The sequence below is a fragment of the Lissotriton helveticus genome, chromosome 3_1 (assembly GCF_964261635.1).
Source record: "Lissotriton helveticus chromosome 3_1, aLisHel1.1, whole genome shotgun sequence".
NCBI lineage: Eukaryota > Metazoa > Chordata > Amphibia > Caudata > Salamandridae > Lissotriton > Lissotriton helveticus.
This window is the reverse complement of record NC_136061.1, coordinates 1203621654-1203647805: the sequence shown is the minus strand read 5'-3', so window position 1 is coordinate 1203647805 and position 26152 is coordinate 1203621654. Positions and strand designations below refer to the sequence as shown.

The 26152-nt window shown below is 47.4% G+C and overlaps 1 protein-coding gene across 3 annotated transcripts in view; it reads right to left on the bottom strand.

Annotated features, from left to right (window-relative positions):
• SIK3 (SIK family kinase 3) overlaps window positions 1-26152 on the bottom strand; it is a 739490-nt gene that overhangs the window by 492821 nt on the left and 220517 nt on the right. For all 3 annotated transcript variants that reach the window (XM_078681850.1, XM_078681849.1, XM_078681848.1), the window contains exon 2: window positions 12901-13017. In XM_078681850.1, coding sequence (XP_078537976.1) covers window positions 12901-13017 — 117 coding nt within the window. The remainder of the gene's footprint in view (window positions 1-12900; window positions 13018-26152) is intronic.

Below are 26152 nucleotides of genomic sequence, written 5' to 3'. Positions count from 1 at the left end.
GGCCATTTTGTCTTCAAGAGAGCCAGTTGGAGTACAGGCTGTGGAGCCAGGGGGGTAGGACACTCAGAGGGTTGACTTCTTTTTAAGGGTAGCCTCCTTACTGCTGTCACCCCTCCCCCTTCCTGCAGATCTGGCCTTGCTTAGATGGCGCTCCTGATGTCCCTGGACAGAAGGTCCTCACGAGCCAAGAAGGATTAATCCCTAGCCTGGGTGGACTTGAGAGACTTTAGGGGAGTTGAGCTGAGTGGAAGTTCAGTCCCGCTGTTCAGTATATGAGGACTGACTAGAACCTTAAGAAGCTCCGCAAGGGTACAGAGAGGACTGAGGGAACTAATCACCCCCCCTTCGTACCCATATACCGCCTGCGCTTGCCCAGTCTGTCCTCCCCTCACCTGTGCTTAGGAGCGCTGCCGGGTAATCGTCTTCCACACTTGGAAAACGTGGTGGAAAGTGGTGTGGCCATCGTGGTGTGGGCCGCCTGTCTCGCGGCCCCAGCTTTGGTGGAGTGACCAGGGACAGTGGTGGTTCCTAGCTGTGGAGGCACGATTCTGCGCAGGTCTGGAGGAGGGCCACTGGCTGCCTGAGGAGAAGGGGGGCGGCCTAAGTCTAGAGCCGCTAATCTCCCGCGCCTGCCCAGTGACGCGGCTTGCCAAGGAGGGAAGCTGTGGAGGCGCGATTCAGCGCATGTCCGGAGGAGGGCCGCTGGCTGTCTGAGGAGAAGGGGGGCGGCATCAGTCTAGAGCCGCTGATCTCCCGCGCCTGCCCAGTGACACGGCTTGCCGAGGAGTCGACGGAAGCGCCCGACGTAGAGTTAGGCTGAGGTGAATCCGGCGGAACCACTAACCCAGTGCGACCTCCCCTCGGTGCCGGCTCTGTTGAAGTTCGGCCTGGCCTGCGAGGGAGGCGTCGCTGGGGAGAGAGAGACTGGCGAAGTGCTCCGGTCTTCTGCAACGGCCAAGGGGACGGCTGAAACGAATCTAAACATTATCGGTCACAAGTAAGGAGGGATCTGGGGGCTGTTGAGGGTCTTGGGATCGTAGGCGAAAGGTCCTGGAAGGGAGACCCCCCTCCCATTTGAATACTCGTAACCCTGTCGTGCTGGCCGGAGAAGCCGATCTGGCAAGTCAAACAAACTGAGACAGGGAAACCACCTGATCTCGAACTGATGTTGAACAGTAAAGTAAAGTAGGGTGCCAGTGCACAACGAGACAACTGAACCTTGATAATTCTGATACTGTCTGAGATGGTTGCCTATTCTTTTCCTTACAGAGGGGGAAGGGGAAAAATAACTGGCATTTCCTTGACAATCGCCTAATTCAATTTAACTAAGCAGGTTGTAGTAAGTGAACTTCTATCTGAATGCTTGGGGTTATCTCCCTGTTCCTATGAAGGTGAAAGATTCTTTCTTCCTAGGGTGCCATATCAGATCAATCAGGAAATTGCTTTCAATATAAAGTACATAATGCACTTGTTGACCCCTTTGAGTTTAAGGAACGATGTATTGTTGAATTAACTGTGGGAGAGGTATTTGATGTGAATGGCTTCAAACCGTCTGATGGAATAAGAAAGCTCAAGAGAACTTTTATAAAAGTGAACCGTATTTTTCTAAATTGGTGTAGTGTCATTTTTGAGTGGATGGGCGCTGGGTTCCTGTGAGGGTGTGACGCAAGCTTAACACTTTTGCCTTTGGGAGGACCTTCCTACTCTGTGTCAGGCTACCCTATGGGGTCTGGTAACCCCAGGTCCAACATAATTGGTGTCCAGCGGTGGGATTAGAACTTGTGCTTGCGTCCACTTGGCAGTAACTCAGTGTGCACCACATGCCTACACCTGGAGTTTTCTCCTAGCGGACTCCTTAATTAATAATTTTTGCTTTTCCAAATTTACTCCTGGTGGTGGGTGGAGGTAGCTTTTAATTGCCCCCTTTCTTCACTGCTTCCAAGTGGCTGTCCCTGACCCTAATTGGCAAAATGGAATTTGATCTGGAAGAATTGGAGACCTATACTGTGGCCCAACTCCGGGAATTTTGCCAAAGTATGGGAGTGTTTTTCAAGCGTGGTGCTAAAAAGGGGGAACTCCAAACCAGCTTGAGAGCGTGGGTGGCAGCTCACCCAGATGGGAAGGAGGAGGAGGAAGAGGGGGATTGGGACACTGTCATCGGAGTGGATGGACTGTACCAACCTGAAGTGGGGAACCTACTAACAGGTCCTATGACACTTTCAAGGGAGGGCAGCAGTGTCTCTGAAAGAAGCTTGACCGAAGCCGAATTAGCTGACCGGAGAGAGAAAAGACAGTTGAAGTGGGAGCTAGCTAGGTTGGAAAAGGAGAGGGAGGAAAAGAGGATGGCTCATGAGTTGAGTCTCAGAGAGTTAGACCTCAAGGCCCAACAAATAGGTACTCCTAGTACTCCTGTTGGTGGCAGCGAATCCAAAGAGATAGCCAGAGAACCCAGACCCTATTTGCCCAAGACCGTAGTCGCCAGCTATAGCGCAGGGGATGACATTGCAAAGTGGCTGGCTGCCTATGAGGTCTCCTTAAGAGCCCATGGGATATTGGAAAGACACTGGGGGGGGTGGCTTGTATAAATACATGCCTCCTGCAGGAAGGGATACACTTTTGGCCCTAGAGCAGGGAGAGCAGAACCACTACCCCACCATGAAAGTGGCGCTGATAAAAGAATTTGGGCTGACTCCAGAAAAATACAGACAGAAGTTTAGGAGTAGTCACAAAATAGCCACACAGAATTGGGTGGATTTCCTAGACTATGCAAAGAAGGCCCTAGAGGGTTGGGTGCAAGGCAGCGAGGTGGGGGACTACGAGGGGTTGTATGATCATATCCTCAAGGAGCACCTACTCGAGAAATGTTTTCCCGAGCTGCGACAACACCTGGTGGACAGCAAGCTGACCAGCCCCCGGAAGCTTGCTGAGGAGGCGGACATCTGGGCTAGTACCCGGGTGTCCTCAAAGGGGACTGGAGGGGATTCCCAAAGGACCGGACAGGGCGCTCCCCAGAAGAAAGAGGGGGGAGATAAAAAGAGGGAGTTCTCAAGAGGCCCCAAAACAATTTCCAGGGAAAAGTAACAGGATTCATTCCCAAGGCTAACCCGCCAAGAAACACTCATCCTGACCATAGACAGCAGCCAAGGGTTTTCAGCTGTTATGAGTGTGGTGGGGTTGGACACTATAAAGGTGATGTTAAGTGCGCAAAGAGACCACCCCCTCCCACTGGAGGAAAAGTCTCGGGAGTAGCTAGTGTAGTGCTCGGGGAGGAGTTGCCCTTAGATAAGGGGGGGAGTGGGCGGGTGTCACCTTAGTGTCCCTGGGAGATCAGGAGATGGTTCCTAAGATCCAGGTGCCCTCAAATACTACTAAGTATGGGCAATGGGTCACCATCAATGGCCAAAGAGGGGAGGCTCTGAGAGATACAGGAGCCAGTATGACTATTCATAAGAAGTCATCTGGTGTCTCCAGAGCAGGTGATTCCACATGTACTCCACCCCGCCGCGATGGCTGACGGCAGAATGGGCCACTACCCAGTGGCCGAGGTTCCATTTGAGTGGGAGGGGGTTGCAGGTCTACTTCGGGTTGCCGTAAGCCCTGCCGTGCCAGTTGATTGTCTGTTGGGGAATGATATGGAGCACAATGCTTGGAAGGAGGTGGAATACCGGACTCATTCTGAGATGCTGGGTACACCCGACTGGGCCTGTGCTAGCACAAGGTCCGCGACTACCCGGAGGGGGAGTTCGCTTGGGCGGGAGCCTGGAACAAAGGCACAGCCAGCTGCCAGAAAGGGAAAGATGCAGGGACAGGAGAAGCCTGCCTCGCCATCCACGCTCCGTGAGACGGATAGGCCACCTGTGGTGGTGGACCAGGAGTCCACGGTGGGGGATGTTATCTCCCTGGAGAACCTACCTACCCCTGCCGAGTGGCATGTGGAAGGAGGGCCTACCAGGGAGGAGTTTTGTAAGGGCCAGAAGGAGTGCCCTACCCTTGAGGGACTGAGGCGACAGGCCGAAGCCCAGGCAGCAGGTAACGTTACGGGGAACTACCATATTTACTGGGAGGATGGTCTCCTCTACAGTGAGCCAAAGGCACCAGTGCACGGTTCGTCATGGGCCTTGGTTGTCCCTCACCGTTACCGAGCCTTTCTTTTAGAACTGGCTCATGAGATACCCTTGGCAGGACACTTAGGTCAGGACAAGACCTTTGCCCGGCTTGTCCCCCATTTTTATTGGCCTCAGATGAAGGTGGCGTCCGACACTTACTGCCGGACATGTGTGTCTTGCCAAGCCAGTGGGAAAACAGGGGTGAAGCTCAAAGCTCCCCTGGAACCACTTCCTGTCGTTAGCACCCCCTTTGAAAGGGTTGGCATCGACATTGTGGGGCCATTGGATCCACCAACTTCAGCTGGTCACAGGTTCATCCTGGTTCTGGTGGATCACGCCACATGATACCCAGAGGCAATTCCTCTGAGGATCATTACTGCACCTGCAGTGGCGAGGGCCCTGATGGGGATCTTTAGCCGAGTGGGTTTCCCCAAGGAAGTTGTGTCCGACAGGGGGACCAACTTCATGTCAGCTTACATGCGGGCTATGTGGAAAGAGTGTGGGGTTACCTACCGGTTCACCACTCCTTACCATCCACAGACCAATGGTCTAGTGGAAAGGTTCAACAAAACCTTGAAAGGCATGATCAGAAGTCTGCCTGAGAGCCTGCGGAGGAAACGGGACGTCCTCCTACCCTGTCTGTTTTCCTACAGGGAAGTTCCACAGAAAGGAGTGGGCTTCAGCCCCTTCGAGCTTCTGTATGGGCACCCTGTGCGTGGACCTCTCAGCATGGTGAAAGACGGATGGGAAAAGACTCCCAGGAAACTTCCCCAGGATGTGGTGAGCTACATGCTGGCCTTCCGGAGCCAAATGGCTAAGTTGTGGAAGCAAGCTTCAGACAACTTGCTAGCCAGCCAAGCAGTGATGAAGGAGTGGTATGACCACAATGCTCACCCTGTGGAGTTGGAGCCTGGCCAGAAAGTGTGGGTGATGGAACCTGGAGAGCTTAGTGCCCTCCAGGATCGCTGGACAGGCCCCTTTGAGGTGATGGAGAAGAAGAGTAAGGCCACTTACTTAGTGGATCTGAAGACCCCCCGGCAACCCCTGTGGGTGCTCCATGCTAATCGCCTCAAACCCCACCATGAGAGGCCCGAGGTCATCTTGATGATGGTGACTGATGGAGCAGAGGAAGAGGAAAGCGAACCTCTCCCTGATCTATTTTCGTCTCAGGAAAAGGATCGGTCGGTGGAGGGAGTGATTCTCTCCCCATCCCTAACTCCTGAACAGCGGGAGGACTGCCGCCAGGTCCTCCTCGCTGTTCTCCCTTATCCCGGGAAGGACCCACCTGTGTACCCATGATGTGGACACAGGAGACAGCCCACCAGTGAAGTCTAAGACCTACCGGCTGTCAGATAAGGTGAAGGCCAGCATCCACAGTGAAGTCACTAAAATGCTGGAGCTAGGAGTAATTGAACCTTCGAGTAGCCCCTGGTCCAGTCCGGTGGTTCTGGTACCAAAAGCTGCCCCACCGGGCACCACTGCAGAACTAAGGTTCTGTGTGGATTACCGGGGACTGAATTCAGTGACCAAAACTGATGCTCATCGGATCCCTAGGGAGGATGAACTTATTGACCGGCTGGGAGCTGCCGAATACTTGAGTACCTTTGACCTCACTTCAGGGTACTGGCAGATCTCCTTTACAGATGGAGCAAAGGAAAGGTCAGCCTCCTCCACGCCTGAGGGCCACTACCAGTTCTGTGTAATGCCCTTTGGGCTCAAGAACGCCCCTGCCACCTTTCAGCGGCTGGTGAACCAGGTCCTCTCTGGAATGGAGGACTTCTCCGCTGCTTATCTGGATGACATTGCCGTCTTCAGCAGCAGTTGGGAGGACCATTTGTGTCACCTACAAGCTGTTCTCCAGGCCCTGAAACAGGCTGGCTTGACAATCAAGGCCAGTAAATGTCAGATCGGGCAGGGGTCGGTTGTGTACCTAGGCCACTTGGTGGGCAGGGGAACAGTGCAGCCCCTCCAGGCGAAGATTAAAGCGATCATGGCCTGGGAACCCCCCAAGACCCAAACCGAGGTCCGAGCTTTCCTGGGCCTCACAGGATACTACTGTTGCTTTGTGAAGGGGTATGGCACAATTGTGGCACCTCTAACTGAACTCACTTCCAAGAAACAACCCCGACGGGTAGTCTGCACAGAGGCTTGTCAACAAGCCTTTGACACCTTGAAACAGGCAATGTGTGCAGCTCCAGTCCTAAGTGCCCCTGATTTTTCCAAGGAATTCATTGTCCAAACGGACGCATCAGAGCATGGCATTGGGGCAGTGTTATCGCAACTCAATGGAGAGGGTCTGGATAAACCTGTTGTCTTCCTGTCCAGGAAACTGCTTCCCCGGGAACAGAAGTGGAGTGCAACTGAGCGGGAAGCCTTTGCGGTGGTATGGGCCCTGAAGAAGTTGCGGCCATACCGGTTTGGCTCGCACTACCTGGTTCAGACCGACTACCGACCCCTTCGTTGGCTGATGCAAATGAAGGGAGAAAATCCCAAGTTGTTGAGATGGTCTATCTCCCTACAGGGAATGGACTTCCGGGTGGAACATCGGCCTGGAGTGGACCACGCCAATGCAGACGGTCTCTCTAGGTATTTCCGCCTTAGTGATGAGAACTCCCTAGGGGTTGGGTAGCTCTCCCCACTTTCAGCTGGGGGGGGGCGCGTGTTAGACCTGTAGGCCCTTTGGGTGGTCCCTCCTATTATTTATTTATTTTGTCCCTTTTTGCCTCCTAGTACTTTTCATTTTTTTATGTCCACTGAAATTTTTAGTGTTGTCCTAGGGGGTGGGTGCTACCTTGTCCCCATAATTTTATTGAGGCCTAGGTGTCCCTTCTAAAGATGAAAATTTAGTCACACAAAATGGTGGCTGGTAACTGCCACAACTGATTACCTCAGGGACTGGCCCATAGACTTATGTGTAGGATCTAGAACCTTCTGGCCAGTTCTGGACACTTGGGACTAGGGGTATAAAAGGCCAACTTGAGGGCGGCCATTTTGTCTTCAAGAGAGCCAGTTGGAGTACAGGCTGTGGCGCCAGGGGGGTAGGACACTCGGAGGGTTGACTTCTTTTTAAGGGTAGCCTCCTTACTGCTGTCACCGCTCCCCCTTCCTGCAGATCTGGCCCTGCTTAGATGGCGCTCCTGATGTCCCTGGACAGAAGGTCCTCACGAGCCAAGAAGGATTAACCCCTAGCCTGGGTGGACTTGAGAGACTTTAGGGGAGTTGAGCTGAGTGGAAGTTCAGTCCTGCTGTTCAGTGTATGAGGACTGACTAGAACCTTAAGAAGCTCCGCAAGGGTAGAGAAAGGACTGAGGGAACTAATCACCCCCCCCTCGTACCCATATACCGCCTGTGCTTGCCCCGTCTGTCCTCCCCTCACCTGTGCTTAGGAGCGCTGCTGGGTAATCGTCTTCCACACTTGGAAAACGTGGTGGAAAGTGGTGTGGCCATCGTGGTGTGGGCCGCCTGTCTCGCGGCCCCAGCTTTGGTGGAGTGACCAGGGACATTGGTGGTTCCTAGCTGTGGAGGCGTGATTCTGCGCAGGTCTGGAGGAGGGCCACTGGCTGTATGAGGAGAAGGGGGGGTGGCCTAAGTCTAGAGCCGCTAATCTCCCGCGCCTGCCCAGTGACGCGGCTTGCCAAGGAGTGAAGCTGTGGAGGCGCGATTCTGCGCAGGTCCGGAGGAGGGCCGCTGGCTGTCTGAGGAGAAGGGGGGCGGCATCAGTCTAGAGCCGCTGATCTCCCGCGCCTGCCCAGTGACGCGGCTTGCCGAGGAGTCGACGGAAGCGCCCGATGTAGAGTTAGGCTGAAGTGAATCCGGCAGGACCACTAACCCAGTGTGACCAGCCCTCGGTGCCGGCTCTGTTGAAGTTCGGCCTGGCCTGCGAGGGAGGCGTCGCTGGGGAGAGAGAGACTGGCGAAGTGCTCCGGTCTTCTGCAACGGCCAAGGGGACGGCTGAAACGAATCTAAACATTATCGGTCACAAGTAAGGAGGGATCTGGGGGCTGTTGAGGGTCCTGGGATCATAGGCGAAAGGTCCTGGAAGGGAGACCCCCGTCCCATTTGAATACTGGTAACCCTGTCGTGCTGGCCGGAGAAGCCGATCTGGCAAGTCAAACAAACAGACTGGGAAACCACCTGATTTCGAACTGATGTTGAACAGTAAAGTAAAGTAGGGTGCCAGTGCACAACGAGACAACTGAACCTTGATAATTCTGATACTGTCTGAGATTGTTGCCTATTCTTTTCCTTACAGAGGGGGAAGGGGAAAAATAACTCTGGCATTTCCTTGACAATCGCCTAATTCAATTTAACTAAGCAGGTTGTAGTAAGTGAACTTCTATCTGAATGCTTGGGGTTATCTCCCTGTTCCTATGAAGGTGAAAGATTCTTTCTTCCTAGGGTGCCATATCAGATCAATCAGGAAATTGCTTTCAATATAAAGTACATAATGCACTTGTTGACCCCTTTGAGTTTAAGGAACGATGTATTGTTGAATTAACTGTGGGAGAGGTATTTGATGTGAATGGCTTCAAACCGTCTGATGGAATAAGAAAGCTCAAGAGAACTTTTATAAAAGTGAACCGTATTTTTTCTAAATTGGTGTAGTGTCATTTTTGAGTGGATGGGCGCTGGGTTTCTGTGAGGGTGTGTCGCAAGCTTAACACTTTTGCCTTTGGGAGGACCTTCCTACTCTGTGTCAGGCTACCCTATGTGGTCTGGTAACCCCAGGTCCAACACTCTCCTTACCCTATGGGTTCACAATGATACAGCACTTGTCCCTGATGAGGCTTCTGGAGCCTGCTTCTTTAGCTCGTAGATCATCAGCGGCCTCGCAATTCCACGTGGTGTACACTGTGCACTTATCACCAAGCTGAACTAGCCTTTCATTTTCCTGGCCTAACTGACTTAGGTTCTGAACCAACAAGAATAAGTTTGGTGGGGGCTGTGAGCATCCGTTTTGATATTACAGTGTCAAATCCTACTTGAGTGTCAACGCTTGAGTTTACTGAGTTTACATATAACACTTAGGGGAACACATGAAAGGCAGAGAACAAGAAGCCAAAATAATGTTTATGTATCTTACTGTCTGGTTGCTGAAGGACCCTGCTTTATCACTTTAACTCTGCTTTATCCAATCAGACTTGTAACATAACATATGAATGTGTAAAGCGCACATTCACCCAGAAGGGTATCATGGCCGTGAACTACCCAATTCAATGGTGCTCATTTTATCGACCTCAGAAGAATTTAAGGCTGAGTAGACCCACTAGGATTAGTTCCTGTGACCATGAGGTCGAACACAGGCCCCTACAGTGGACGCATTAGTCCAATAAGCCACCAGATCTGGCTTGTGTCTCTGGGATTTACATATAACAGTGGGGAGCACTTGAAAGGACTGGAACAGGATGACAAGACAATGCTTGCGTATCCACGGTCTGTTTGCTTAAGGACTTTCTTTGCCCACCAGCCTTCTGTCTCTGGGTTTATTGTGGGTACAATGGCTGCCTCAAACAAGATTTTAGTGTTAGATGTGGAACAATACTAGGATTACCATAGTACGCTCACCACACACACTCCCAGTCCTCAGAACCCAAATTTAGCATGCCCGAAGACTTTCACCATCTTGAAAACGCCCAAAATAGGTAGGGTTGGCCCTAGGAATTTTACCCCATTGGTTAGGGTGAGCCCAGGAGTCATTCCCACCTGCAACCTCATGCCAGTCATACATGTGGCATTTCCAGCCACCCACTTCAGAACACTCCTGGACCTTAGGAAGTTCATAAGAGGACTGGATCTGCCGGCTGTGAACTGACAAGAGCTCTGAAGGACTAGACTTGCTAGCTCTTGCACGCTGGACAAAGAAGTGGACTCCCAGGATCATAAGGCTGAACTCTTGTTCAATCTACAGGAATGCAACAAGCTACAAGAGGCCTTTCCTGCAACTGATGAGCTGGTCAGTGGCAACTGGATCTAGACTGAAATCTGCTGTTGTCCTCTGCCTGACACCATGTGAGTCTCTAGGTGCCTCCCTTGAGGTTCGGGGGGTGGCGGCTTTAGAAGTGTACTTCCATGGTGGATTGTGAAATAAATGACTAGGTGAGAAGGTAAAATCATTGGGCAGGACGAACCTGGTGAGTGTATCCAACCTCTTCTCTTTTTGATTTTTTCTTAAAATTATTCTTCCGCTCAACTTTTACACCTTGCGTTTTTGGAAACATGCGAACACGAAGAGCCCTAGCTTGGCATAGCTGAGAAGCATGTGCAAGAAAAGGGACTGAAGCTGAACAAGTAGTCCAAGAAGGAGGATTATCGCATTGGCCTCAAAGTCTGTCAGCTACAGCACACATCAGAGGGGAGAATGAGGATGCTGTTGAGGTGGGAAATGAGGAAGACATTCGGGAGGCCCCCATGCGGACGAAAGTGTTTCCAAAGTAGCAGCATTACTTGCCTTCTCAAGGCAGACAGCAGTGTGTCTTTCCCCCAGTTTGGCCCTATCAGAGCTGGAGGACAGGCAGGTTTAGAGGGCCTTGAACATGCAACTGGCTACACTTCCCCTCGAGGAGAGAAAGCTAGATGCTGAGGAGAGAAATACAGCAGCATAGAAGGCACTGGAGGAGAGAAGACATTAGCTCTGGCATTGGAGGAAATGAAGGCCCTGCTGGCCTATGAGAGAATTGCAAAAACAACAGTTGATGGACAGAATGCAGAACAATGTCATACATTCACCCCAGTACAGAGATCTGGGCCTAAATCGATCGTTTTTTTGCTCACCACACCAACCCACTTCAGACATGACCATATGCAAATCAGCCTTGACCCTGTGCCTCAGTGGAACAGTCCACCCCGAACTGCCAAGCAATGTCTTCCCTGGACCGGAATCAAGCATCCTAGGACCGGTTTCTGGCTATCAGCCGTCTTCAGCCAGGATAGCTTGACTCCAGTGGTGTGGAGAGCACGGGACTCACGTCTGAGCATACCCATCCCACTCGGGGTGACAAATGCAAAAACAACAGTTGATGAACAGAATGCAAAACAATGTCATACATTCACCCCAGTACAGAGATCTGGGCCTGAATCCATCGTTTTTTTTGCTCACCACACCACCCCAGTTCAGACATGGCCATATGCAAATCAGCCTTGACCCTGGCCATGTCTGAATTGGGGTGGTGGAGTGAGCTTAAGAATGATGATGGATTAAACCCAGATCAGTTGACTGGGGGTGAGTGTTTGATTTGCACAAACGCTCCGTCCATCATCCCCTTTGGTATCGCTTTGTTCACCCTAAGTTGGCAGGGTATGACCAGACGTAGGTCCTTTGCTCACTCTGCCACTGGGTTCAAGATAGCCAGGCTGATGAGGGTTATGAACTCAAAACCGGTCCCAGGATGCTTGTTTCCGGTCCAGGGAAAACATGGCTTGGCAGTTCGGGCTGGACTGTTCTCATGAGTCACAGGGTCAAACTGATTTGCATAGGTCTGAACTGGGGTGGTGGAGTGAGCTAAAGAATTATGATGATTAAACCCAGATCAGTTGACTGGGGGTGAGTGTTTGATTTGCTCCAACGCTCCGTCCATCATCCCCCTTTGGTATCGCTTTGTTCGCCCTAAGTTGGCAGGGTATGCCCAGATGTGGGTCCCTTAATCACTCTGCCACTAGATTCAAGATAGCCAGGCTGATGAGAGTTATGAACCCGAAACCGGTCCCAGGATGCTTGTTTCCGGTCCAGGGAAGACATGTCTTGGCAGTTCGGGCTGGACTGTTCCCATGAGGCACAGGGTCAGACTGATTTGCATATGGCCATGTCTGAACTGGGGTGGTGGGGTGAGCTAAAGAATGATGATGGATTAAACCCACCTCAATTGACTGGGGGTGAGTGTTTGATTTGCTCAAACGCTCCGTCCATCATCCCCCTTTGGTAGGCCTATGAGAGAAGCCAGCGAGAGCTGGACCGGAGAGTGAATAGGGCTTCTGAGTCCAGTGAAGACAGTGGCAGCGACAGTGAAGTGCCTATGAAAGAGTCCACATTGCCTAAGACCAGATGCCTAATTGTGGTGGGGGGGGGGTCATAAATAAGTGGTTTGCAGCATTTGAGCTGGCCCTGCATATAGACAGAGTCCAAGAGGAGGACTAGAATTGGAGGGGAGGAGAAAGGCAGTCTGTGGAAGAATGTGCCTGTTACGGAGAGGGATATCTAAATGGCCCTAGAATAAGATGACCAAATGAAGTATGCCCCAATGCAGGAAACCATTATCACTATGTTTGGTCTAACCTAGGAGAAGCACTGCCTGAAGCTCAGAGATCGCCAGAAGCAGTTACCCTTCCGACCCGGCAATCTTTCCCCAGATCTCCCGCACTGTTCACCAACCTTCTGCCACACTACTCCAAACTTCCACAGCCCTCTACCAAAAGTTCACTGCATGCCCCCAACACCAACCATTTCCAAATGTTCACTCCCTTCTCCTTGCCTGCCCTAGCCTTTCATGTCCTCCTATCTCGCCTACAATGTTCAATTCCTCCTCAATCTTCACTTCGTTTCCCTCACAATAATCATGTTTCTCCAAATTGATGGGACAAAATGCAACAATGCTTATAACCAGAGTCACTTCAAAAGTAATCCTAAAAACAAGTTCAGCTTTTTCAAAAAGAGGTGCAAATTACAAGTATACTCTTTTCAGCCTGATACTAGAGATGACATATCCTGCAAGAATGGAGAGTCACAAACCCTTTGAGATCCAAGGTATTGTGAGTGAGGATGATCAGGAGGTGTAAGAGAGAGAAAGACTGGAGAGCTGACCTGGTGCAAACGTATAATATGTGGGTGGCATAGAGTCTTCATGATCTGAACTTCCCGGAAGATCTTCTTTAGGTTCTCTTCGTCAAGCTGTGTCTTGTCAATGATCTTTATTGCAACCTGGAGAGGAGAGAAGTGGGCATCATTACAAATGCTTTAAGGAATTCTTCAGCATCCAAAACGGCATTTCTAATATTAAACCATGCTTGGGAGATAGAAATCATTAAATAATATGTGTGCCTAAACCATTGTAGTACACACTGTGCCATCTTACAGGGGTGAGATTTCAGGCCAATGTGTGGGCAATGCTTAGCTCACATCTGATGGGACTACATCTGGTTCCGATACATGAAACAAAGGCCTCTCCAGAACGATTACTGAACCTCTGTGAATGTGCCCAATACCCAGAGGGACCAAGAATTCTCACATCAGTACCATGGAAGCCAGTACCCTATTTTCAGCACCTCTTCCTCTGAGCCATGGCCACCATTCATCACCTCTCACACAAATGCAAACCATTTCATGCACCCTCTAATGCTCGGCTCAAACCTTCTGTCTGTCACAATTGGATCATGGCTCCCAAAGCATCAGATAGATCTAGTGCTGTGCAACAGCGAGTAAGCAAACCAGAACACAAAAAGGCTTATGTTTTCAGGCACCTCAAACGGAGAACCTAGAGCTGAGCATGCCTGATAAAACCAGGGTCTTGCAAAAAGCCCCCAGCGCTGTGGAGCCATGAAGTCTCTCACCATCTACAGTTCATGGTTCTGAAAGGAGCCTAACATGTCAAAGAGCCCCGATTCCACTTTATGTGTGCAAAGGTCTGGATCTTCAGACACCCCTTCCCCTGATAATACTTAACCAGCCCAACGTATCTTTGAAACGTCCGCCACTCATGAGCAGGCATGTGAAGAGTTCATGTGTAGGAAAGTGCCGTTTTTGGGTGGTCACCCCCACATTTTACTCCAATGCTGATGGGTATGCCTCTGAAAGTACACTGGAGCCTGCTAGCCAGGCCCAGTGCCAGTGCTCTCTCCCTAAAATTGGTGTGTGAATTTGTAACCTCAATTGGCAAGGAATGTAACCTCCTTTTAAGTCCCTAGTATATGTCCGGGACATGGGTGCTAAAGGAGTCACCAGGGCCTGAAGCAGTGGTTGTGCCACCCTGAGTGACCCGAGTAAACTACTGAAAGCAGGCTGCCTTTGCAGACTGCAGGAGCAGTGCAAACTGCTCGAACTCGACTAGTGTCCTCATCATGTGTGGCAAAGTAATTGCACTACTTATAATATATGATAGCCACCCATAAGGAAGGTCTTCTGTGCGCAGAAGGCAGGGTACATTATATTAAAGGTGTGGAAAAGTCAGTGCAAGCTCATATGTCCCAATAGCAGCCTTTACCATTAAAGGCAACTAATAAGTGATAGGTGGTCCATAATATCACATGGGTTGGCACCTGGGGAGACCTGAGGTTGGCAGCTCCATTTCAGTAGCGCCGAATTAGGTCATGTTTGGTATCAAACAATGTGCCTCTTTACCCCGGACACAAATCTCATGTCGGGATGATGTGGCGGGCACCCAGGGGGCTACCTTAGAGGTTGCCCACATGGTTGCCCCAATAATTCTGTGCTCTGGCTGCCAGCCTGCAGCTGCTACTACCAAGGCAGGAATCTGACCCCCTTCCAAGAGGTGCGAACTCTCTCAGGAATCAGAAAGAATGACCTGGGCGGGAACCAGGTCACACCTTGACAGGATGGCAGGTGAAGTGACACATCAAGTCAGTGAGCTTCAAATGCTGCACTGCCAGTGTTATGTAACTAAGCTGCCTACAAAAGGAGGCCTTCGCCCTGGCCGCCAGGCACATTTGCATCCAGGCAGGTGGTGAAATTAGGCATTCAGGAGGTGTACACCCCAAAAGGCCAGCCCCCCCCCCAGCTTAAGAGGTTCCCCGTCATTTTTATAAGCGGTAGAATAGAGGGTTCTACGTAGAAAAGTTGACCTACACCGCCGGATGTGGCCACTTCAGGGGCAGATTAGCAGCTGGGGCTAGTAGCCCAATGGCCACTTGCAACCACACCTCCAAAGCCCCTGAATCTAGGATTTACAGGCTACCCCTGACACCAGAACCTTGGTTCAGATCTGATTTGCAACGAAGGACACAAGAAGAGTAGTCCTGACCTCCACGAAGTTTAAGGCTGATACTGTTTCCCCCTCGACCTCCAGAAGTCAAAATAACTTTGTTGACCGTACCACTGCCAAGGCTTGTTGGTCGTCAGCCAGCAACTACACCATTTACTTGATGCTGCACTTTGAGGGATGGCAAAACCTTCATCCAACTTCAGCAGTGGCTTCGTTGTTGACTTTTTGCACCAGATTCCCCACCAGCACCATGTAAGCGGTAAAACCAGCTCTCCCGTGGCCCCCGCTTCAGCACCAAGGACAGCCATGACAAGTCTGCACCTGGGATTCACGAGCATGGGAAAATTGAACTCAATGTAGTGGCTTGGTCCCGGGACCCGCATAATCTTTACCCTCCTTGGGTTCCACGCAACTGGACCTGCAAGTGATCGATCGTCACTAGTGTTTCTTCCCACTGACCGCAAGAAGGTTTTGCAGTACTCTTTTGCACAGATTTAATATTGCATCAAAAATCTATAACTCCGATTTTTCTTATCTGATTTACTTAGTTTTGATGTCTAAAATTACATAAAAATCTGCTTTATCTTTATAAATTGGTATCGATTTCTGTTGAGTCCTGTCAATTACTTATTGTCCATGTTGGTATTCTCAAATGCTGAACACATTATCCTCTAGTAAAGCATGACTGCTCTTTGCCACTTTAGCTGGGCTGAGCTAAGGATTCATTTTTGTGAATCCAAGGACCATCTTTGCGGTATTGTGAGAGTATTGCATGGTGAAACCTAACCAGCCAGCATCACCACATATTTCACTTTCCTACACCATGTTGTTGAGAAGACCATGGACCTAGTGGTACAGGCTTCTTTGCCAATTGCAGACACAAACATTTCCAACCCAGGCTCCCGACATGTCAACTTTCCAGAGGCTGTCAACATGCACTCAGAACACACACACACACAAACACGAGCACACACGAACACACACACACACACGAACACACACACGAACACACACACGAACACACACACGAACACACACACGAACACACACACACGAGCACACACACACACGAGCACACACACACGAGCACACACACACACGAGCACACACACACACACACAGACACACACACACTCTTAACAGACCCTGTGAGTCCGTTAATATGGAAACCATGCGGCGTACGATTCAGTTGTACAAGTTGGATGGGTTGATAAATATTTGAGCCCTTGCAATGCCCTAAGTGCACACACACTTAATCAGATCCAAGGTGTTGCACTCTGGGAAAATTTCCTATCTCAAGCCTTCAGGGGTCACAACCCAGAATATAATTCTGTGTTACATCCTCAAGGAACTGTCTTCTGGGCTATCCTTTGCCCTCAGAGAACATCACTAGGGTTAAGAGATTACAAGCACCACTCACAGGGAAAGGCTTGCCCTCCATGCCAACACTCTGCCTTCAGTCCACATTCACTGTTCTTCTAGCCCAAGAGGCCCGTACAGATCAGGCACCCTGCCCTCAAAGTCCTGCACTGTCTTCAGAACTAGCTTGCTGTAATTACAGCCAAAGAACTGTCCTCAGAGTTCATGTTTCCATACCCTACCCAAACCTGCCCTCCGAGCCACAAGCTGTCTTAAGAATCTAATCACCATTCACGGACAAGCACACTCATAGCACAGGCATCAAAACACTGCCCTGAGAATTCAGTCAGCATACTTATAAAAAAAAACACCCTCCGAGTCCAAGCAAAGTACTAGGGGTTTGTGTATCCATGGCCTGCTCTTAAAAAGCTAGCTGCAGCTTTAAAGCATACATGTATCTAGCTCTCAATGCCCATACCACATACCCTGCCATAAGAGCCACTCACTGTGCTCAGAGAATGGTAGAGTGTATCTTTACTAGTTGGTGCACTACTTGGTCTGTGAAAGTGAAATGGTTCCATTCCATACTCATTTTCCTTGAGATATAAGCCTATTGCAGAAGACAGCACTTTTACAGATTAGACATATGGATTAATAATAATAAAAATTTGAAATATCATTAGGGGTGTGTAAATTATGATTGTCACTGGCTCTTACTCCCCTTATACGATTTTCAACAAGGATGTTTGGCTTGACAAATTCAAAGCAACATTACGAGAGTATTTACAGCCACCAGACATTTTAGCTAAAAGCTTCACTGGAAAAGTTATTGAAATTGCTGTTCAAATTTTAAAATAGGCATGCTGATTGTAAACTACATATTTTTTTTAAAGGGCTGTCAGTATGTATTAAGGTGGAGGGATCTAGGGGATTTAGACATAATTTTAGACCCTTACAGTCCTGAACCTGTATTAGTACTTCAAACTAAACCGATTTTAAAAACCTATCCAGAGGTTTTTTTTCTGGACCATAGTAGACATTTCTAGCACAAAATAGTGCTGCACATTGAATCAACAAAACAAGCTTACTTCAAACTAAACCGATTTTAAAAGCCTATCCAGAGGTTTTTTTTTCTGGACCATAGTAGATATTTCTAGCACAAAATAGTGCAGCACATTGAATTAACAAAACAAGCAATCTTCCCATCAGTATTGGAGATGAGGTCCATCAGGAATTAGACAATTTACTATCTGCTGGTATCCTAGAACCGGTACAAACCTCTGGTTATGTCCGCCCTCTAGTCATAACCTGATGTGTGAACTCAAGTTGTGTGCGGTTTTATTGGAACTAAACAAGAATATCCTGGTGGATCAGTTTCCCCTACCAAAAATGAATTCATTGTTAACCTTTGACTAAAGGTATAGAATGGATTACCTCCATTAATGACTGCAGCATACCACCAGGTTCTACTACACCCTGAAAGTAGAATACTTATAGGCTATCACCCCGTTTGGGTGTTTCTAATTCATTACAGCATCATTAGTTGTCACTTCTGTTGCAGCAATGTTCCAGAGGTTAATGTACAAATTGTTCCGGGGAGTTAAAAATGTAATTTCAGATGATATTCTGGTGATAGAAAAGACGAAGGAAGAACATGACTCCAAACTGCCAAGTGTGTTGGGAATTTTAAGATAAAAAAGGCTTACTGCTGAATATAGTAAGTGAAGCTTTGCAAAGAAGAAAGTTACATAATTAGACCATGAGTAAGAGGGGAAGATTTAGATCAAAAGCAAGGCTGGTGGAGGTAATAAAAGATTCACTTTCCACTGAAAGTAAAGGCGATGCGAGGGCCTTCCTGGGGCTCTCGGAGTTTTATTCTAAATTCATAAATATGTTCTAAAGCAAAACTTACACCATAAGGCAACTTTTAAAGAGCAAAAACAACTCAATGGTTAAAGGATTATCAAAATGCATTTCAAGAGATGAAAGCTTATATTTGTAGTGAGTGCATCCCCATTACAAGGTTTTGATCCTAGTGTAAAGGCTGTTATAACTATTGATGTGTGTGTTAAGGGCATTGGGGTAGTGTTGACACTAATAATGCCAGCAATGAATGCGTTGTTGCATTTGCTTCTGGTTCACTAATACTTACAGAAAAAAAGCATTCTGTCATTGGGCGGGAACCTCTTGCATGTTTTAGGGCTTGAACATTACAGGCAAAACATTTGGGAACCTCTTACAAATGTTCCTATGACCAAGGATTTGTGTAAAGAGATAAGTTGAAATAAATGCCTGGGTAAGGAACCGGACTTCAGATTTTCTTAGCCACTTTCGTTTGCCCCTAAAAAATGCACCAGAGACATAAATGGAGATATGTTCTGTGGCTGACATATGTGAAAAGGCTGATGGTTTTATAGACAACTGTTGCAAATGGTGCGTGAAATGAGAATGGAAGATTGACAAAGGAAAAATATGTCTAATAAGATTTTAAAATATCAGGAACCAAGTCATGAGCGTTCCATAAAGAAATTGTAGATTATGAGAAATGGCAGAGTGATTCCACCAGAAAGTTTTGAAGACTGATTAATGCCATGAAGGGGAATTAGGCATTGTAAACACCAAAAGCAGAACAAAAAGCTTGCATTGGCGGCCTGGGTTGGATTTAGCTGTGGAAAGGAAAGCGGGGGAATGTGCGAGTTGCAACCATGTGGACAAAACTAAAAATAAATTCACCCTTATGGCCTACCCGCAGTCCTGACATGCCATGGGAAAGGATTGACATAGTATTAACTGGTCCTGATTTTAACAATGGTGAACCAAATGATATTGCAGTGGTTACTAATCATTCTTCAGAGTGGTCTTAAATTTTAAATTGTGCTTTGTTCCGATTCAGACTCGGTGGGAACATTTCTAGACAAGGTCTTCTTGAAGAAGTGTTTACCTAAAGTTACGATGAGTGATAATGGGACACAATCAATTTCTGAAGTTTTCAAGGCATTCATAAAAAGGATTTTACTTAAAACAACTTCTGTGTACCACCCTGCAGGGAATTGTGTGGTTGAATGGTTCAAAAGAGTAATAAAGGGACTATACAGTTAGCCAACAATGCAGGGTAATTTAGACGAAGGAGGTATTACGCATTTTATGGGGGTACATAATAACATCTTGTGATTCCACTGGACAAAGTCCTTTTGAAGTCATAAGAGGAGAACAACTGTTTCAACGGACAGGTGGAGTGGGCATCTAAATTAAGGAGAGTTAATTGGTCACATACCGTTAAGGAAAAACTACTGCAGGCTCAATTGGCTTATAAAAGGCATTATGATCTTAAGCAGAATTGCAAGCATGCTGAGATTGACACTGGCGATTTTGTGAAGGTTAAAAAAGCTGGTATCCAAAGGGGAGAGATCGTTCTCTTCACCTTTAAAGGTAAATATAAGAATTTGCAATTGTGTACTTTTCAGCGATGGTAAAGAGTGACATCTAAACAGCATTTCTATTTTCAAAGGGAAGGAGAAAATCCTGCAAATTGACGTTGATTAACTGAGTAATAGATAGAGCTATGATTGATTGCTACGAGAAGACACTAGAGGTGGCAATAATGTCCTGGTGAGAGATCCAAGAGGGAAGAACAACATGGACAGCGGGGTTCGAGGTTTGGGAGATTTGGAAGGTTGGTGAAAAACCCCAAAAGATTTAGAGATTATGTTTGTAATTGATTACGTTTTTTCAATTTGCCCATTGTGTAATTTTCATGTTATATGCAATATTTCTTGGATTCATAATATATCCTTAAAGTATTTTTTCCTAGTCTCGTTACATCGTATAGATAGATATTTTTTTCCCTTTCATTTCCTTTTTCTGACATACTAATATGTTTGTGCTTATTTTGTTGTACTTGAGACATCATATTTACCATTCCCTTGGTATGGTGGCGAAATATAGAATGGACACGTGTGTGCCTTCCTTGTGTACAAGATGAACATCAGAGGAGCTGGTGGCGTTGCTCTTCAAGTGTATATTGTGCCAGGGTAATTCCATAATTAAGTACTGAATTGTACGTGCTTCCTGAATGATCACTATACTTGTGCACAGCCGGAGAAGACTTTAAGTGATTAAAATGTGGAGGCAAGACTCTGCTTCTACATTCTCAAACTCACCTGCATGTGAGGCAAAGGTAAATCAGGCAGCAATGCATACGACTCAGAAAAGAACAGGGAGTGCACTATCCAACAGTACCCACCACGACAAGGCGAAACGCTGGGTTCCCTGAAAAGAGGTGCTTTCAAACACGCTGTTTAGGTCTGAGCACCTCGAGTACAATAAGTCGTACAGCAACAGCCATCTGCAGTGCTCAAGCTACGGTGCACTAAAAGTCCTGTGCAATAATGATGGCATCACAATCTCGGGATCGCATACAATGCATACCACATCACGTTGAAGGATTCACACACAATCCTGCCTAGACAGCACAGTCTCATCCATTAACACTACACACACCTCTGAAGAGAGAGAGGCATGCACAAATACGTAAACATTGTACACTCAAAGGGCCCATATAAAGATGAAAACATAGCACGCTCATGATGTATACACAATTCCAGAAGCACTGCACACAATGTTTAAGATAGCGCACACTTATGATGTCATACACAATTTCATAAACAATGCACCCTCTATGGGTCAGGCACAATGTTGAAGCCATCACACGCATACTAAGATGGTGGTTCAGAATACTTAAGATGTACAGACTGCAGTAGCGGGCTGTACACCTTTCTGGAGCATTACATTCTCAGGGTGGTCATCCAAGGTGCTATTATTATTATAATATCATCTACATGTCTTATACAATAGTGGAGATCTAACACACCAGGGGGGGGGGGGGCTGATACATTGTTATTCTTATTATCAGAAATAGTAGCAGTACTACTGCTATTAGTGTGTCATATGCAATGCTGAAGAGGACATCCACTCAGCCGGCCATATAAAATATCCAAAACCTTTCACATTCGGAGAGTCAAACAGAAGGACAAACATTTTGAACACAATCGAAGAGATTGTGCATTGAGCTGGAGATAGAACACACTCGTTGGGGTACCAGAATCAAACACAATGCTGATGACATGTAAACTCGATTGACAAGCCCGCTGCAGTGAAGGAATTCTGCGCCACATTATCCACAGTATGATGGATATACCACGAATGCCAGAAAATTCACTTTCTGCTACACAATGTGCAGACGTAAACAAAATAATTGTTTCTAGCCTAAACTGATCAAAAGTTAATTAAGAAAGGCACTACACATGGTGCCCCTTAGCGCAAAATCTTTGCAAAGTTAAGTAACTTTTCAGTTGTGGATTGCTGCATTCAGGTGTAAAACTGAAACTGAGTTTAAACTTTCTCTCAGATCATAATGTCGTGTGCTAAAATTACAAAATTGTGAAATAATATTGCCAGGCAGTGTGCCACACTAATGCACAATTTGCCTTTCCTTTGCATATATTGTAGTCAGCCCTGCATCACACTCAAGTCCTCATTTGCCGCATTATTCCAGGGGACCTTTCAGTAGGGAAGGCATTGCAGTCTGGTGGAGAGGGAGAATGCACTCAAAGTTGATATTCTAAAACCAGTGTGTAGTAGCTTGGGTTTGTTTTAGAATCTCATTCATTCAGAATGTACTTGTTATTGTGTTCTTTATTGAATGTTCCATAAGTGTCAGTTGCCATCCTTACTCTGTAGCTGCAGTCGCCGCTCCAGCTTTTCATCAATAAAGCTACAAACTACCTGTGACCCCGAGTCTTCATTGCCTGATTACAACACAGTGGGCCATCCAAAGGATGCACTGGTAACCATGCCTCTCCGTTTGTAAGACAGCAAGTATTCTATGAGGTTGCATAGTTCGCTTGGTTGAGTTTGAAGGTCGGTGGCGCAGCAAGTGTTTCAACAAAGCTGCACTAGGTTACAAAAAAATATGCAGCCCGCATTGTTGTGCTGGGGCCTTAAAAGGAGCATAAACAACTGTTAAGATAAACGAAGGCATAGCAACACAGAGAGAAATAGCAGCCTCATACACAACATTATGACATCAAGCGTCAAACAAATGTTGGATTCGGTGAATACAATGTCAATAAATGTCATAATATGTGCAGGCCATTGACTGGCAATAACCATAAATGCGAAGTGAACATATGTTATAGCCTGTGCCCACATAACTCCGTCAATGCAATGTCAATGTATACCATAACTTGTGCCCACACAGCAGAGCCAACATCAGCAATATTTATACCAATGTATGTCATAATCCATGCTCGTATAATAATATTATTGTTGCTAATAAGAGCAATGTCAATGTACGCTCTGACCAAAGCAAACATGTCTTGTACTGACTTGCTATATTTCCTTATTTAATCTTTTCTTCCTCTCCGAGATCCGCTATTTTTTACCACTGTGACACTTTGATGCACCCTTTGTAACGGTTTCATTGATTTGTATGTGAAGCTTGTACATCCCTGAACTCCTGTAATTGTGAAGCTCTCGGATATCCCTTGGGTTCATGTTCGCGTTATATAAAACTTTATAAATCTAAATAAAATAAACATAACACTGTCAATACCCGTAACAACAATGTCAATGTACAAGATGACAACTGTATGCGTATTGCTAATAATGTCGATAAAAATGATACCAGTGGCTGCCATATTATTCTTAAGAGTTTCAATGAACCCACATCATTGCTGTCGGATTAATACAAGGTGACCTCCTCATCAACCTTGAGTCAGAGATACGTGGTGAGGCAGGTACTGCGACCCATGCCTATTGAGTAAAAGCTCACAGGTGGAGTACCCCATAAACTAAAGGCAAACTCTCACCCAGGGAAAACCCTGATAGATCCCAGAGATAGATAGCTGCACCACAAACAAGTCCGAGGTAATTGGCCCCAATAAACATGTTTGGCCTAAGGCTCGCATTTCCCAGAAATACCACAAAGCTAGACATCACATATAGGGTGGTGCACTCCTCCAAAACGCTCCCAAAACGTTCTACGGTCGATCCATTGCATCACACCTCACCAAAAGCAACAGATCCGGAACATCCGAGGTCTGGGAATGAGGTAAGCAGTGGGAGGTAGAGGGTCTCCACAGATAATTTTCTCAGTCCGTATCAGGGGTAGGCATGCCAACCATGCCTTGCTGGTCAAAATAACACTGACAGGGCTCTATGAAGTGGCTTTCGAAGAAGTTGGCCCGATCACAGCCATAGCCGCGTTCAAGCCGCAGGGTCCATAGAACAGCATTCCAGCGACAGATCCTCAAAGCCCTGACAAAAGAGCCCAGCTCACGGGCCCCAATCTATTGGAAAGTCTCGCCAAGTTAATTTACAACACCTCTATCAGGCCTGACACCTAAAGTCCCAAGGGATCCTTGACTCTCGCCGAGAAAACACTGCAAGCAAACACAGTCCGAGCCATATTTCCCACTGCAGGTCCCCAACAAGGGGTCCACACACAACCTTCCAATCACCTCCAGTATCCTTTCACGTGCAAAGACCCAAGGGACAAGCACGTGTCAACAGTAACCTAAACCTACAAATTAAACATCCGTCTCTACTCACAATCACACGTAGCCCAGACAGGTCAAAAGGACACCTCAGCACCTGTTAAAACATCATGCTCTGAATAGATTAACTTGCAGAGAAAAACCTGTCCCCTCTGTAGCAAGGAGAGGGAGGAAAAACCCATAATACAATTTGCATTCAAATTTGTTTAAAAAGCTTTGGTCATCCCCGAAATCCTAGCGCTCACGGAAATTAGTTTAAAGACGTCACCAATGCCATTAAGAAAGTCTATCACCTACGTCCAATCTCTATAGGAAAACTCGCTCCCCAAAAAACTATATAGCCCCCAGGAAAACCATATAGCAGGATCATTTTACAGATCAAAAAAGGAATGTTCCAATAAATTGCCTAACAAATGTGTTTTTCCAAGTTAACATTCGACCCACAGCTCTTACCCTACAAGTTAGCGATCGAACTGTAAGTGCATGAATTTGTCTGCAGCCCGCCGTTCCTTTAATCAGGACTCTCAAACACTTTCAAAAGAACAGTCGCTCAAGTACTTCAGAGTTCAACTGAATTGGTAACTTCATTTTTAAGTGACATTCATTCTGCACCGCACCAAGACAAACATACCCCTGGTTGCCGAGAAAATCCACCACCAGACCCCGAAGCACAGACAACAGCCACCCGACACCGGACCACAGACAACGAACAACAAAAGACAAGCCTAGACGACAGACATCCCTCACAAAAATGATCCTACATTCTACAAATGCTTTCTAAGTTATGTTCCCTTATATTTTTGTAGACACTCTCCTTAGCCGGGGTGTTTTCAAGCCCCTCTGGAACCAAAAATGTACAAGATTTTGTAAGCTCTACTTCTACTTCTACCTCTCTCACCTCACATACACCCACACTGAACCAATCATTAGTATTCTTCTCCAACTACACAGCAGACTCCAACACAACACCTAGTACCAACATTTGTCTGATGTAGGCACACAAACTACGAACAAATTATGTTACATCTGTTCACTGATACCTCATGCCGGTGATCGCCCCTGAAAAAGCCTCGCCTATCTGCACCTATGTAGGATCAGGGCAAAAATCCAACCCAATAGAGTAGACCCCCGTAGGACACTAGTAATCACTCGGTATGAGACCAAACCCATTGCATTATCTCTTCACTGAGCTGAGTGACATCCATTCCGAGGTAGACAGGATGGTAGAAAGGGTACCACAGAGAAGGACACTGTTTGGACCCGGGACTACATAGAAATAAAGGTTTTTAGAGATAGCGTAACAACCACACCAGTGCACAAATTCATCCGCTCCCGCCTCCTTCTGCAGGCTCAGGGCGGCCCTTAAAATCTTTAGGTGCCACCTTATTTAACAATCAATGGACCACCGGTCAGGGAATTCCAGTGCAGGGCTGCTCATCTCAATCCTACGAAGGAAATGAGTTCCATGGGAGAAATCCAATACCAGCATAGACATCCCGTGCCAGGAAATCTGGGATGACGAGATCAATAGGTACAACCTGGTTGGAGGGGAAGGGGCAACCCCTAATTGTATGGAAACTTACGTTGTACTCTTTATGTTCCAGAGGAAAAGAAGCCATACCGTTGGGCAGTAACTTGAATTGTGGAATGATACTGAACGTACCGGACTTGCAATGGGGCACCTACATGCGGATTGATTTCTACTGGCATTGCGGTGACCTTCCTTACACCCAGCTCATCCCTGGATGGTGAGGCCTCTAAGCCCTCTTGACCATGCACATCACAACCCTGGTCACCCCTGGAGAAGATCTGTCCGAGTTGTCTTAGCATCCGTTACAGAAGAAAACAACTCTGAGGAACTGCTGATTATTTTGGCTGGGCTCAGTACAAAGACATTACAGAAGAATTCAGATTTTTCAAAGAAGCTCAAGTAAATGCCGGCGGGACAATACCCTTCTTCACCATGCTGACAAAAGCAAACACCCACTGGTTACAAAAACCCAGATGGGAGCTGATGCGAATGAAAAACAATATTGAGCTTGGCCTAAATGTTATCAATAGATAACTGCGAGCCATCTGCCTTATGCTGATGCAACATCGGTACATGTTGGGCTTGATGACCATTATGGAGGGAGGGGTGTGTGCCAAGATTGGTGCGTCCTGTTGTACTTTTGTGCCCAGAAAGGACATGAACAATGGGACA